General features: G+C 39.0%; 1 protein-coding gene across 3 annotated transcripts in view; it reads left to right on the forward strand.

The window, feature by feature from the left end:
• NEK7 (NIMA related kinase 7) overlaps nucleotides 1-15,513 on the forward strand; it is a 77,570-nt gene that overhangs the window by 3,648 nt on the left and 58,409 nt on the right. For 2 of the 3 annotated variants that reach the window (XM_054833625.1, XM_054833623.1), the window contains exon 2: nucleotides 11,566-11,650. In XM_054833625.1, coding sequence (XP_054689600.1) covers nucleotides 11,594-11,650 — 57 coding nt within the window. In that variant the 5' untranslated portion in view covers nucleotides 11,566-11,593. Of the gene's footprint in view, nucleotides 1-9,319; nucleotides 10,614-11,565; nucleotides 11,651-15,513 lie in introns of those variants that run through there. The other variant, XM_054833624.1, reaches the window with a different exon arrangement.

A 15,513-nucleotide genomic window follows, 5' to 3' on the forward strand; every position in this document is an offset into this window, starting at 1 on the left:
CTGACTCCCAAGGAGTAGTGCTTAGGAATGATGTGGAGGGGGGGTATTATCTTATGCAGTTTAATACTAGGGATAGTCATAGAAGTTAACTGACTAATTTCCAGAAAATTTGTTTGGTTTAGCGATGATCCATGTGCTTTGCAGTGGAGATGAAAATAACTGACCAAAATACCAAAGTGGTGATAAAGGCAGCCTTTAGAACACTGATTTGCAGTATTTATCACCATTTGATGCCCCTGGCCACGTGGGAAGGAACTCAGCCCTAAAGCGAAGTACAACATCACTACCTATTTTCTTCTTTACTAAGTATTAAAAGGATTCTTCCTGTCAGGTTAGTTAAAGCTGAAGAGAAGCAATGCTATTAAAATTAGTTTTTTCTCTGGTGAAGATAATCCTGTGTGTTTGTCTCTGGCATGTGAAACATAACTGTGATTCAGTCATCATTTCTGTAGCTAGAAAATACACAGTATATTTCAAGCGCCATTATTACCTGCTGGGCAAACAGAACGCATGCTTATGTAAGGAGATTTGTTATAAAATTTTAAGCAAGGCATTAAAAAGAGGAATCTGTAAGAACATACTATGTGCAATCACGTTAAAACCCGATTGCGTGCAGTTAATCTTGTGATATTAGTGACTTCTCGCTGTTGATTATAGGTGACAAAGTAAATAGGCTATTTGCATCATCTGGCATTTGGGAGTTTGCATTCAAGCCTCTTTGCTTTAATCTGCTTGGAATGATTTATAACAAAGTTATTGCTGTCTTATTTAATAGCTAGATCTGTGTTGGACCAGATTAACTGCTTTACAATGTCATAAAACTACATGCGAAGCTTGTAGATTAGATCCTTGCTGAAATCTTTGGGAGAGGTTTGAGCTGGTTGCTGTGAAGTGTTGATGAACTGATCTTTTTCAGTTAATTTTAATCTTCAGTTGTCAGTGTATAAAGTTTACAAAATTACTGATTCCTTGAAAGCTGGCAGGCAAAAATATCACAGGTGAACTTCAAGTTAATTCTAAAATAAGTAAAAACTTGTGGTGGGAAAATTCATAGCATTCTGTCCTGTAGAGGCCCTTCTTCTGTACCCTTTTTGTCCTCATCTGAGAGCAGATCCAAAAAAGGAGTTGTCTTTGCAGCAGTGAACTTCCAGTACTTGCCCTGACTGAAATTCAGAACTATGTGTTAGGTACGTGGGCTGCTTGTGAAGTTCATGGAGATAAGTAGGACTTCAGAAGAGCAGCAGTGGCAAGCAGCCTGCAAACAGAGCACTTAATGTACAGCTAGTCATTGAGGGTACTCCAAAACCAGGAATGGATCTTGTGTGTTTTAGCCAGTGGTGGTTTAATGTAAAACATAGAATCACCTGTGAACTTGAGTGTTGGGCAGCTTCTGTGCTGGCTGCTTTGCGTCTGGACCCAGGGATCCTGGATTACTTGCTACTGTCATGCATGGTTTCAGGATTCAAAGGAAGTGCTAGTCAGAGGATCATGGAAAGCCTGTTAAATATGGCTGGTGTTTCTTTTCTGATTCTGGATAGTGCTTCGCTCATTTTCTCATCTTTGGGGTAGCACAGATTTTAAACTATATACTGCAGATATATTTTTTTTTCAGCTTGCGAATGTGCATCTAACACCTGCAGTATGATATCACAAGGTGCTGTCTTGTACTGGTGTCTAAGCTATTTAGACATTTCTTTAAGGATTATGTGGAATTTATTGTTAAATGTGTTCTACTTCACCTGTAGCAATGTGGATGTTATCAGCCATGGTTGCGGCACAGTTCTATGCACCAGCCTTCCAAACTGGGTGTTTTCCCCTATACCTAGCAGTAACTGGTTTATCTGACAATGCTTCCAGCCTTTTAATTTGTTCTGCATCTTTTTTAGCTCTTGTGTGAAGCTCAGCTGTTTACACTTTTAGAAAATATTTTCAGCATCTCTTTATGAATAATTTATTTTTACAGGTGCATTTAAAACCATCCCTTTGTTAGGGAAAGGTCTGCTCCCTCTCTGTGTACTGGAGTTGCAAGGTTTTGGGGTTGTAAGGGTTTCCAAACTATGTCTTAGCTTCCTTTCTCTGAAAATCTTTGTGGGTTTTTTTTTTTTTGCAATTTGACTTGTTACCCTGGTTTATTCTTCTGCCATTAATTTTGTTTCCTATTTCTACTTTCCCCTGCAGTATTTTGTTGACAAAACTCTTGGCTTAGTGTTGAATAAATTGCCTTCTCTCTATGCTGGCACTCACCTTCCTGTTATAGCTATTTTGAGTTTAAGTACTTGTTAGCATCCCTACCTAAGGATGAAGTAAAATGAGATGTGGTGAGCTAATGTACTAGCACAGTGTTGCCAGAAGGGAGGAGATGTGTTTCTTCTGCAGTTCCCTTCCTAGGTCTGCCATCTTTGAACTTCCCCTACTTACTTTTTCTCTGGCACTCAGCAGACTCCCATATGCATCAATTCAGCTCACTGCTTGCAGAATACTAACCCAGCTGCATTAGAGAATTAAATCAGTGCAGCAAAAGGTCCAAAGAGTTCAAGATGTCTACACAGGATCATGTGGCAGAGAAAGGGAAATAAAGCAAGACTTTTGATGTCACTGAGCTGTTAGATTGGCTTGTATAATTTCATGTTAGAGATGTAATTGGACAGTAGATTTAACTGTTTGAAGTTAGGGCTGCACTACCCCCAGCTATGCCTTCCACTCTGTCTTGTGCCATCACAGTTCTGTCCTTGTCTCTGCAATGGAACGATTCAGGGAACTGAACGGGGGGAAACAAGTGACTTTTTGTCAAGGTGAGTTTTCATCTAGTTTCAGTTACCTTACCAGGAGTCTGGGTAGCCCCAGGAACCCCCCCTGGAAGCAAGAGGGTCTGGAAGGCACGACTGAAGGCAGCAGCATCATGTAATTAATTCGTGCTGTCTTAGAACCACATCCTTACAGAGGCAGTAGCAGAACGGAGTGGGATGTGGGCTGAGGATTTGCATTCTTAATAGTATCATGGTTACATATGATACTTCATTCCCTGCAAAACTTTTCTCTGTGACATGATCATGATCTATGTCCTTTATAACTGGCTATTCAGTAGTGAAGAAATGTGTTACCACATTTCTTTCCAGGTGTATAGAAGTCAAATGAAAACGTAGAAGCCTTCTGCCCAAGCAGTTTCAGTTCCTGTTTCTTCTCCAGTTGGTATGAAGTAACAGACAAACAGTTGAAAAAAGGGCAAGCCAGTGCATGTACAGCCCTTTGGGAGCACCTTGTAAGATAAGCAGTCTCCTTGAGTGACGTAATTGAAATGGAGAGGGAGAAGTAAATAAAATATAACTTCTTAAGTTGTGCAAATGAATGAAGAGGAAGGGAGATGGACTTCTGAAGCAGGAGAGCTTGGACTTGCATCTTCTAGTCAGACAGCACTGACAGCAAATTCTTAGTAGTTGGGGAGTGACAGTGACTGGTATGTGTGTTTTCAGGGTTGGAATCAAAATATGCCTGATAAATGGGGATGAATGGGTGAGAAAATTTCATACGAACTCTTAGTGTATTTCCTTTTTTGTAAGTAGATTTTATTTTTCTGTAGTTACTTCTGTTCTTGCTAAAACCAACTCTTAACCCAGCTTAACTATGTGTGGTTTTGGGCTTCTTTCACTGGACTGCCTGTAAGTAGGGAATATGGACCTGTTTTTGAAAAATTCAGTATTTGTTATTTCCATATAGATAGATGATAACTACTTCTAGATAAACAAGTGCTGAGAATTTGTTGTCCACATTCAAGGCTGTCCCTTGTCATGTCCTGCCATCCCATGGAGAGTATTGATCTGATAGTGTATTAAAAAAATCAAAGGCTTTTAGAAACTGTTTCTAAAATTAAGGCTAATCCTACTTCTGTAGATGCATCTATATTCAATCACTTTCAGTGCTTTAAAAGTTGCAAATACAACTTTTCTCTGATTGTTAGTCAGGAATAATTTACTGAAAAGATACTATGTATGTCCTGTGCTGTCATTCCTATTATTTGGAAATTTGTGTTTTCCAGTTAGAATCTCTTGCTGCTTGTGTTAGATATACCCATATTAAATATTGAGTTTGGAATGCTGCTGGTATAAAGGTGGAGGAATAACTTCTTGAAATGTATTTTTAGCACTTAGACTATAAGCCAGTTGAGTTTCATCTTTCCAGTTACATTCTGGTGTGTGTGTGAAAACATAACAAAATCAATCTAAAGTAAGAGAGCAGAGTTTTGGGTAAACTGCCGGGGGTCTTGGTTTTCTTGTGATTTTTGGAGATACTCAGATACAGGAAGCTTATAAAGGCTTTGGATGTGTCAGTGTTTTGAGAGCTGCTTTTGGGGTACCATATGTGGGCTGTTGTTTCCTAAGTATTTCCTGGTCTTTAGGAATGCACTAAAAATATCAATGAAACTGAAGTGACTTTCACTTTGCAAGTAAAATGTTTCTATTATGATGTCAAAATGTATGTGTTTCTCCTGTTCAATGTTTATGCTGAGCACCAGGGGAAAAAAAAAGACATTTTAATGTTAAAGAATTACATTAGATTTAGATTCTAAGTTGGCTTGCTTCATTGGACATGACTTCTGACTTCCCATTTCTTTGAAAAACTCATAGCTGTGCTGCCATTTAATGTAATGTGAGTGATAAAGTAGGGATGCTTTTTTTTACAGCTGCCAACATTCTCTTGCTTCATCCAGGATCTTCCCCATGTGCATCCTGAGCCTGTGTTTTTAAAATCCCTTTGCAAATTTGTAAACTGCGGCCTGCACCCTGGGTGCTAGCATTGAGTGGGTGCTGAAGAGGGCTGATTAGTGTTGGTGACCTGACAAAGCGTGGGTCAGGTTTGACCAAGCAAGCCAGTTCCCTCCAAGTGGCCAACCTTTTGCCTTAAAGAGGCAAAGAGTAACTGTTAGGGCAGTATGTTTTATAAACTGGTAGGATGGCTAGTTTTTAACCTGCTCCCATCAAACTTAAGGGCTAAGCTGTTATTGCTGGGTCTAAAGTTAGTCTCCTCCCAAAAGGTATGTGGCTTTTGTCCAGGACCTGAGAGTTGCGGTTATGTCAGTGTGGCTCTCAGGTGATGGAGGGCAGAGCTGGAATCGGACTGGCACACTTGGGCTCCCTGGCATAAACTGCTGGGATTAACATGGGTGGGTTGGTTAATTGTGTTTTGGATATTCAGTAAGGTGTTTAGATATCTAAATGCTTGTTTACAGAGCACAGGGTTTGTTTTTTTTGTTTTAGTTTCAACCAGAGTAACTATTTGAATGTTCTACCTAGGTTTAAATTGTGCTTTTTGGGTAGCTGAGAGTCAGCATGTAATATAAGCAGATACAAATATTCCTTTAGCCTGTATGTTTATATGGAAACTAGTATTAATAGATAAGGTTTTTTTCTCAGCTGAGGATAATCCTTACCTCAGAATTTAGTTAGTAAAGATAGTTGAAAAGTTTAAGGATCTAAAATTTGTGATTTTAAATCTGTGTTAGATACTGAAAAAATCTAACTTTACACCAAAAAGTAAGGATTATGTAGGGTGTTAAATGGATAGTTGTTTCTGGAGGGCTTCAGCTCTAACCTAACTAAAGTAATGGTTATAGTAAAAACTAAAAATACCTACCTTAATTGATGGTGTAATCCAGAAGTAAACATAGTACATTCCGTCCTTTATGAACAGCAACTAAAGTGACCGTGTGCCTGACCAGCACGTTGTGAACTGTGTAACTTCATGTTTCTCTGTTAGCAATTAAGTGGAGTAGTTACATCTGCAGTCTGCAGAAAAAAAGAGATTTTTCAGATTCTTAGCAGAACTGTAGCACTCTGAATATTCTTTTAAGTATATACTTAAAAAAGAAGAAATATAGCTGTGTGGTTGGTCAGCCCTGGCTGGAGGCCAGGTGCCCACCAAAGCCACTCTATCATTCTCCTCCTCAGCTGAACAGGAGAGAGAAAATATAATGAAAGGCTTGTGGGTCAAGATAAGGGCAGGGAGAGATCACTCACCAATTACCATCACAGGCAAAACAGACTCAACTTAGAAAAAAAAAAAAATTATTACCAATCAAATCAGAGTAGGGTAATGAGAAATAAAACCAAATCTTAAAAACACCTTCCCCCCCCCCCCACCCCTCCCTTCTTTCCAGGCTTAACTTTACTCCTGATTTCTCTACCTCTTCCCCGCAGTGGCACAGGGGGACAGGGAATGGGGATTGTGGTCAGTTCATTGCACATTGGATCTGCTGCTCCTTCCTCCTCAGGGGGAGGACTCCTCACACTCTTCCCCTGCTCCAGCATGGGGTCCTTCCCACAGGCTGCAGTTCTTCACAAACTGCTCCAGTGTGGGTCTCTTCCATGAGGTGCAGTCCTTCAGGACCAGACTGCTCCAGCGTGGGTCCCCCACGGCCCTGCAAGTCCTGCCAGCAAACTCGCCCTAGTGTGGGCTTCTCTCTTCCTGGGGCCACAGGTCCTGCCAGGAGCCTGCTCCAGCATGGGCTTCCCACAGGGTCACAGCCTCCTTCAGATGCAGCCACCTGCTCTTGCCTGGGGTACTCCACAGGCTGCAGGTGGATATGTGTTCCACCATCACCCTCCATGGGCTGCAGGGGAGCAGCCTGCTTCACCATGGTCTTCTCCACATGCTGCAGGGGAATCTCTGCTCCGGTGCCTGGAGCACCTCCTCCCCTTCTTCTTCACTGACCTGGGTGTCTGCAGAGTTGTTACTCTCACATCTTCTCACTCCTCTCTCTGGCTGCAGTTGTTCCTGGTGGTTTTTTTTTTCCTTTTCTTTTTCCCCCCCCTTCCTAACTCTGTTATCCCAGAGGCACTACCACCACAGCTGATGGGCTGATGACGCCCTTGTCCAGCTGCAGGTCTATCTTGGAGCCAGCTGGCATTGGCTCTATCAGACATGGGGGAAGCTTCTGGCAGCTTCTCACAAAAAACACCCTTGTAGCCCCCCTGCTACCAAAACCTTGCCAAGCAAACCCAATACAAGCTGTTTCTTTTTTGACATTGATTATTGAATGTCCCCAATTAAGATCCAAAATTAACAAACAAGTGTATAGCATGTAGCTAATGGAAATCATGTATCATTGAGACTATTGAAATGATTTCTACAGGAAAGCATTGTATTTTTTGTTGTTGTAGAACTGCCATCTGTTAAAGCAATAACATTATTGCCTGAATACTGTTAAAGGTATTTCAATGTGAATGGTTTATGGACTTTGAGCTATGAAACTAGTGTTTAAAAAGCATGTATCATGTGATTAGGCAGTGCATTTAAGCTTTTTCTCCTGAAATAATTTGATCATATTTATAAAGACTTAGTTGAAAGACTTGAAAGTCACAAGGATTTCAAGTTTTTCCCAGGTATCTTTTTTCTTTTTTTTTTTAAATATTATTTTAAAATATATTCCAGTGAAATGTCAGCAATGAGCTCTGGTTTCTGTTCAGGAGTAGGTCCTGTGCTCTGATTTCACTAACAGTTGTAGGTAGTCCCATCTCTCCTCTAACAGGCTGATAGAAACCACCTGGAAAGCTGAGTGCAGATGGTGGGATGGGAGCTTCTGTTGGGGTGTGGGAATGTGCCCGTGCATTTTGGGCTACTTTGTACCTTTGCATGATCTTTAGATGTGTGGGCAGGTATCGGAGAGCTTTGACAGGTGGCTCCTAAGGAAGTGAATAAGGACAACAAGACCTGTGTATGAAGAAAGGAAAAGTGTTATTCCCAGTTGATGCAGTTGCAGTTTGATAGTCTGACTTACTGGTGAGGACTTAACTTCCTTTCGCTGTCTTGTGGACTCAGTGTGTGGAGTAAGTAGTGTCAATTAGAGGAGTTGCTATGCATTTGCAAAATTGGTCATGTCTGTATCCCCAGGTACTTCATCCTGTATCCTTTACATGTAGGTGCCACCTACTGTTTTGATCAACTGAAAAAGACAAATATTTAAAATATTAGTAGTTATCAGAAAGTCTTCTCATACTTGCAAAGCATTAGCAACCATAACTGGAGTGTAAGATTCAGTGCATATGCTTGTGTTCCTGTGATTGCTGTTGTGTACAGGTTGGTCTGAATCCAAATAATTTTCATGTTCAAAATGATGAAAGTTGTATTTACAAGGTAAGTGATTCAGAGAGGTTTTCATTGTACCTGTCTTTGCAAGTGTGGTGAAGGCAACGAGTCCTTTCCTCCTACGTGATCAGTGTGAGAGCATTTAAAAACATTAGTTACGTTTTGGCACTTTGGAAGTTTTGGGTGGTGGTGGTATAGTTGGCTCGCCTCTCACTTTCTGTTGTCTGTTTTCCATGAACCAATGTATATCGTGGTGATGGATTTGCAGAAGAAGGTCATTGTATTACTTGTTTGAAGAGGTGATAGACATGTCACACTTAGATGTGTTTTATATTCGCTTTTCAATTTTAAACAGGCGATGACTCTTTGGCAGTATTTTTAGTGCCTTTTCACCATAAATTAGAACTTGAAAACCATCTTCGAGAGAGTAATAATTATTGTCTCAATTTAAATTTAAGATGATTAATATTATACCAGTGTGTTTTGACCTCTGGAGTTTATTATCAAGGTGAAAGGCATGCCTTACTTTCAAAACAGTCTTCAAGCAGCAAAATCTTAGTTCTTGCTTATGTTGACAAACAGTACAAAAGATTCATTTTGCATCCTTGGCATTTTTTTGCATCCTTGGCATTTTGTATGATCAAAATGCCAAATTACTCTAAAATGTGAATCTATCATGCAGTCTTCAAAGACAAAAACAAGTTAAAAAAAATAAAAGAACTTCCATATATGGACAAAAAATACCGATCTTTGTCTGTCTTCTGCAAAAGCAACAACAAATCCACAAATTAATAAATCTTCCATGCTTCCTGTAGTAGAATATTTGTTACCTCTAGTTTGCTTGCTTTTATTATAAAAACAAGCCACAGAGGGCAGAGCCACTGGCAGTTGTAATGATATGACTTCTCCCCTTTCTACTCTTTCCCCAAATTAAAAAAAAAAGATGCAAATTCCCAAACACTTCCAGTCAGTACCTCTGACTATTCAGACAAGATGAATGGGTTGCATACAACAATATACATAATCTAAATATTTCAGCGTAGATCTCATTAATCTTGGGTAAATGTCTGCAATAGAGGATAAAGAGATTTGCATTTACTTTTTTTCCCCAGGGATTTTGAAACAAGTGTTTGTGACCCATAGGAATTATCTGTTGGTGTATTATATGGTCAGCTGTCTTCAATATATAAACATATTAGTAAAACACACTGCAAAACTTTCAGTACAAATATTGATGCTATCAAAAAGATTAAAATCCTTATAAAGGCTCTTCAGAGCAGAAGATTCCTTAAGATTGCCATGCATTCCTCCCCCTGAGTTTGTCACAACTGCACAAAGCCCTGTGAATCAAACTGGAGAATTTAGGTGCAGTTTTGTGACAAAAGTGTGATTTTCAGTGTTAGGATTTCTGGCCTTGGTGGGAAGGTTGTGTGGGAGATGTTACAGAATTTGCAAGAACTGTCAATATTGGTGTCCTAGGTGCTGGGACACCAATATTGATTGCCTAGCCAGTGTGTGCAGGTGTATCGGCCAGCTGTTTCCCCCTTTCTCACCATGCTCATTCTTACAGTCTTGGAAATCTCTGCAATTCCTACCTCCTCTTCTCTGCCTCACACCTCAGTTTGATAATTGATTTTTTTTTTTTCTCTTGACCTGCCTGAAATTGTTTTGTTTTTTTTTTTTTTTTTGAGATCTCTTATCTTTGGATTAATTACAGCTAATACTCAGACAAAACAACAGAAAGCCCCAGACTGTATACTTTGTACAGGAGTCCTAAAGATAGGAAGGCAAAGCTGTGGGGACCCTTAGTCACAGTGGATGGCTGTGGTTTGGTGTTACAAATAGCTGATGGTGCTGGAATGGCATGGGGTAACTGCTTTAAACTGGGCAGTGAAAGCAGATCACTAATGATTTGGTTTGTGTATCCAGTCCACTGTTCAATACACTGGGGCAGCATATGGAGGAACTTTGCAAAGCTGATTTGTGATTATTTTACCGATTAGTAATGTTATCACAGTGGTGCTGTAAGAATGACTACAGTACTGTGAACACAAACTATTTGTTAGAGTTTTTAAAATATTTTGCAGTTGACTTTGAAAAACATTTCTAAGGTTTGCTGCTTTCTGTTGGGAGTTATTTCTAACCTTTTTAATATTCTCTGAAGAAATAACTGGGAGGATTTGTTTTATGTGTTTTAACAGTAGATTGTATGCTTTCATGCTGAACTTAATATTTGAGAAATTTTTATGTACTCTTTCTGAAGAAAGATTTGTGACACATAAGTAGCTCTGTGCAGAGGGACATGTTTGCAGTGTTTTAAGCATATAGGTTTATCAGAATAGATTTATCATAAAATTTCTTGATGTTAAACCACTTTTCTTGTACCTTTTAATCTTTATCTCAAACCATCCCTAGAACTTTAAGGATTTGGAGCAGGAAGTAAGAAAAGAAATGATAAATCAAAAAGCAAGAATAGTTTTCCAGTCAGACACGTGAGACTTCTTCCTCTTGAAGACCTTGTCAGGTTTGACCAGGTAATCGGCAGAGAAACTTTGTGTGATGAAAAAGTTGTTCAGGGCTTGCCTCTTTTATATAAAAAATTATTTCATTGTTTGCACTTGAAGCTGCTGGTAAACTTTCTGTTGTCTTCATCTGAACAGAGTTGGCCCTCACAGGCACCAATAATACTGGGTGCTGCACCTGCTCCCCCTCAACAGAATGTTGTGTAGCCTAAGAAAGGATTTGCTTAGCTGAGAAAAAACCCTTGTGAGCATTTGCATTTTTGTCTCTCCTGTTCTTCCTAACAATGATTCAGCACATTTTGCCACCCTTACTATTGGTCAAAACCTCGTGTCTCTGTCTTGGGAACTTGCCAGGCATCTTTCCTCCCATCTTATTGATGGGATATGAAAGGTTGATAGTTGGAAATAGAGGCTGTGCTCCTAATACGGTATCTCAAAGCCCTCTTAGCTAGCTTGTCAGAATGTAATGAGTGTACATGTTTAGCTTTTTTCTATTTAGATGGAACTACTCTTGTATAGGCCCTAAAATGTACAGATAAATTAATAAAACGTAAACAGCATGCATGCAGCAGTTATAATTCTCCTGCTGATCTGCTATTTCCCATGCTGCCCGTAGGTGTAAGGTACTGGCCAGCAGATGTCTGTGTAGCTAAATAAGTGGTTGGTGCCTCTGAAGAATAGTGGGGTGATGCAGCTTTTATCAGACAGAGCCATTTGTCTGGCTCAAGTTGTTTAATGCACATCTTTTAATAATAAGTTCAGATGTATATAGTGTTTTACTTCATTATACAGAAGAGCTAAACATAAGAGAACTTCCTTTCCGAAGCAGTGCAGGGCTGGAATAGTTAAATGTTTGTTTGTAAACTCAGGCACATGAATGAGAATTCTTCAGTAGTTAGGCTGATGTTCATTGATTGTAAATACAGACTGAATTACAATGTAATGACTGTATTTCTCTTTTCAGGATATAAGGGACACTTTCACCTGATAGAATGGATGAACAGTCACAAGGCATGCAGGGGCCTACTGCTCCACCATTTCAGCCACAGGTACCTTTTTTTTTTTTCCAAACAGTTACTCAAGAGTGGATGCCATCATTTCTTAAATGGAAAAAAGGCAATAATTAGAAAACATTATTTCTCGTGGGAACAAAGAAGCTGTAAACAGATAAAATGTATTCTAGTGATCTTAAAATTAATTGAATGTCAATCCTGTATTTCATAGAAAATAAGTACTTCTCATTTTTGCCTCCTACTGCTTCACTAACTTTGAGGGTTTGGAGTTAGAGTGGGAATAGGAAGCAAAGATGAAGGCAGTTGTTTGCCTGAGAAATGGTAAGCTGTTAAACACTATATGTTTTGAAATTGTATCAGAAATACCATATTTATTTCAGACTGTTACCTTCAACTTTCTCTTCTTACACCTCCTGATGGTGATATTATATGAATTAGTGCCATTACCTGTTGAAACCAAGCAAGAGAAATTCCCAGTAGCCGTAGTTCTGTTAGAAAGGAGATGCATAAGAAATTTAATCTTTGGATATATGTTGGTGGTGTGAAACAAAAAATAAGGATTATCTGATAAGAGATAATATTGGGTTATATCTTTTTGTCATTTCTCGGAGGTAATTCTTTGAAGGGAGTGCAGTAGCCTGTAGATGAATACCCTAAAAATATTTACTGTGGTGACCATCCCAAGGTAAAAGCTGGATGGTTCTTTACAAAGCTGGAACCTAAATTTTGTAATTTTCTTGTTAACAGCATAGGTGATAGGGCAATTTCTGCCCTTTATTTTACAAAAACTCAGGTTAATTATAGCTTATGAAATGTAGTAAATTTACAATAACCAGCTTTCCTTAGCTACAGTGTTTCTATTATAGCGTTGTGATAAAAAAATCTGGATTTAACAGCATTTATACTAATGCAAAACAATTAGAAATGTAAGACAAATATATAGCTATGCATACAGATATTTTGAGAAAATACATTTGTAACTTTGAAACAAAAAAAAGAGAATACTTAAAATTCATATTAATATCATAAAGGGTCCCCATTATTATTACAGGTTTTTTCTTTCCTGACTAAAGAGAAAATAGAACATAGCTGATTAAGGTTTCTGTATTTCTGGGGAACCTTACTATGTTTTCTGTTTGCTGACTACAAACAGATTTCATATTTCCTCATCTATCTTCTGAGTATTTGAATACCTGTTGCTGTTTCACAGAATCAACTTTTTGAGGACTGGTTCAATTTTAGGAATATTACTCTAACTTATAAATTCAGTTTATGAATTCATACTAGTAAGATATGCTTCTAGTTTTACTGTTCCAGCTCATCTACAGGTATCCACTTTCCTCTCTGGTAAACTAAAGACAGACCTAAAAGCAATACTTCTGTAATCAGCTAGACACTTTCTACAAAAGAGGAAACTAATGTTTATTCTCAACTTTGGTTAACTGTCAAGCATTTTCATAATGTGTCTCATTATTCTTTTTTTAATCAATTACTGTGTAAAGTGCACTAAGTAGGACTTTTGTGGTTTTGATTTTTCTTGAGATGAAAGGCTTTGGGTTCATGGATCTGAGCTGGACCTGCATCAGAATATTGACTGTGTTGCATTTCAAGGGGAGCAAGCATGCTCTGATAGTCATATTGCCAGAGGAATACTAAAATAGTCATTCAGTGACATTCTCATCTTGTTAATCCAAACTGTTTTTCCTGATACATACTTTAATTCTTATGGATTTCTCTGCTAATGGAGCATGTTTATGGTGAAAACTAGTGATGAAAAGAGGTTACTGTACTAATTGCTGATACATTTAGGAGAAGCAAGAACTGGTATTGAAAATAGAGCAGGTTATGAGCGAGAGGTGAGGTAATGATTTATGAAGAATTGTGTGTCAGGTTTTATTAAACCTGTGAATCTTCTAAATCTCTTGGTCATTATATTGTATAATATATGTTGATATTCATGGCAAATTAAATTACCCTAATAACTGAAAATTGTTGGTGAGGAGCATGAGAATATTTAGCCAAACAGTACAATGGCTTAGTCCCAAGTAGTTTGAAAACACCATTTCACAAAATCACAGAATGGTTGAGGTTGGAAGGAAACTCTGGAGGTCATCACCACTCCTGCTCAAGTAGAGTCTCCTAAAGCAGGCTTTCCAGGATCATGTTTGGACTGCTTTTGAATATCTCCAAGGAGAGAGACTCCACAACCTCCCTGGGCAACCTGTGCCAGTGCTCAGTTCACCCTCACAGTGAAAAAGTGTTTCCTCCCTCCACCTGCTGGCACCGCTCTTCCTAATGCAGCCTAGCATTTGTTGCTGGCTCATGTTCAGCTTGGTGTCCACCAGGAGTCAGAGGGTCTGGCCTGCAAGGCTGTCCTCTAGCAGGTCAGTGCCCAGCATATACTGGTGTATGGAGTTATTGCTGCCCAGGTGCAGGGCTTTGCGCTTCCGTGTGTTGAACTGCATGAGATTCCTGGCAGTTCATTTCTCCAGCCTGTCGAGGTCCCTCTGGATGGCAGCGTGACCCTCTGGCGCATCAGCCATTCCTCCCAGTTTGGTGTCATCAGCAAACTTGCTGAGGGTGCACTTTGCCCTGTCATCCAGGTCATTAATGAAGATGTTGAGCAGGATTGGATCCAGTATTGACTTCTGAGGTACACTGCTAGTTACTGGCCTCCAACTAGACTTCATGCCACTAGAAGCTCATTTTCTATTTGGAATTAAGTGCCTGAAAGCTGTCATAGTCTGTCATCTACAAAGTTCACTGTATTTCATTACATGATAAGGATGTTTTGAAAGTGCAGATATTGAAGTACTCTCAAACTTCTTGCATGTTGTAAAAAGGATAATGCAAGAAGGTAGGAATATATGGGTTAGTAGTCTGATACAGTAGGCTTTAAATTTTGGAACTTTCTTTAGAGAAGGATGGGAGTATTTTAGCATCTGAAGAGAGAAAAATGTGACTCTGCTACTAGACCTGATAAACCATAAACCAAAAGCCGCATATATCCCTTACTGTGTGGGTTTTTTGTGGGGTTTTTCCCTAAGTGGAAGAACAATAGTTTATCAAGTCTCCTCTTATACAGAAGACATTGCATCTCTCTGCTCAGCATTGCTGTTGTGCTCCTTGTTTTCTAGTTCGCCTGTATTCCCCTCAAAAGGAGTGGTCAGAGCTTAGTGAGGTTTTCAATGTGCACACAACAGACTTAACAGAAAAAATGTTTTGCTATTTTCATTCAAATGCTTTTCCTAAAAATGTCTACCTTTCTTTTTGATGGTGACTGGCCAATCAGTGTAACCTTTCAAGGAAGCTTTACCATGGTATTTTGTAGATATCTTTCCTGTGTGGTAACAGCTGATTTAAAATTGATTCTCTGCTTGAGGGTTGTATTTCCCATCAAGTTTCTGATCGCTAGCCTCAGGATGCTAGTACTGAGTGCCAGGGTGGAAAACTAAGAGAATAAGGCTTTGCAGTCATGTTTTGAGCTGGTCGTCTTGGATAAGTTTGGATTGTAAAGAAACTTTGAAACTTTATTGCTGCATTATATGTATTGAGTAGTGCAGTTTCCTTTGGGATTTCACTGGTAACCTCTCTGAGAAAATAATTTTTCTACTGCTGTTTCTCATCTTATAGCTGGCTATTAATCTGCTCAATGTTCTTTCAAAACCTGAGAGCTTAGTTTTATAGGTTAGGAATCATCACAGAAGGAGCCTGATTAAACATTTTTTAAAATGTGTGGTGTGATTTCTTCAGCAGAAAAGCCCAATTAGGAAAAAAACCTGTCTCTTTCCACTCTTAACTGCTTATTAGAAACTCTAAATTGCTGCAATTCAGCTATTTGTTTGGCTACGTTTGAACTGAATCTGTGAATAATTAAAAAATAAACAAATAATTTTTTG

This window comes from Grus americana, chromosome 8 (genome assembly GCF_028858705.1).
Source record: "Grus americana isolate bGruAme1 chromosome 8, bGruAme1.mat, whole genome shotgun sequence".
Classification (NCBI taxonomy): domain Eukaryota; kingdom Metazoa; phylum Chordata; class Aves; order Gruiformes; family Gruidae; genus Grus; species Grus americana.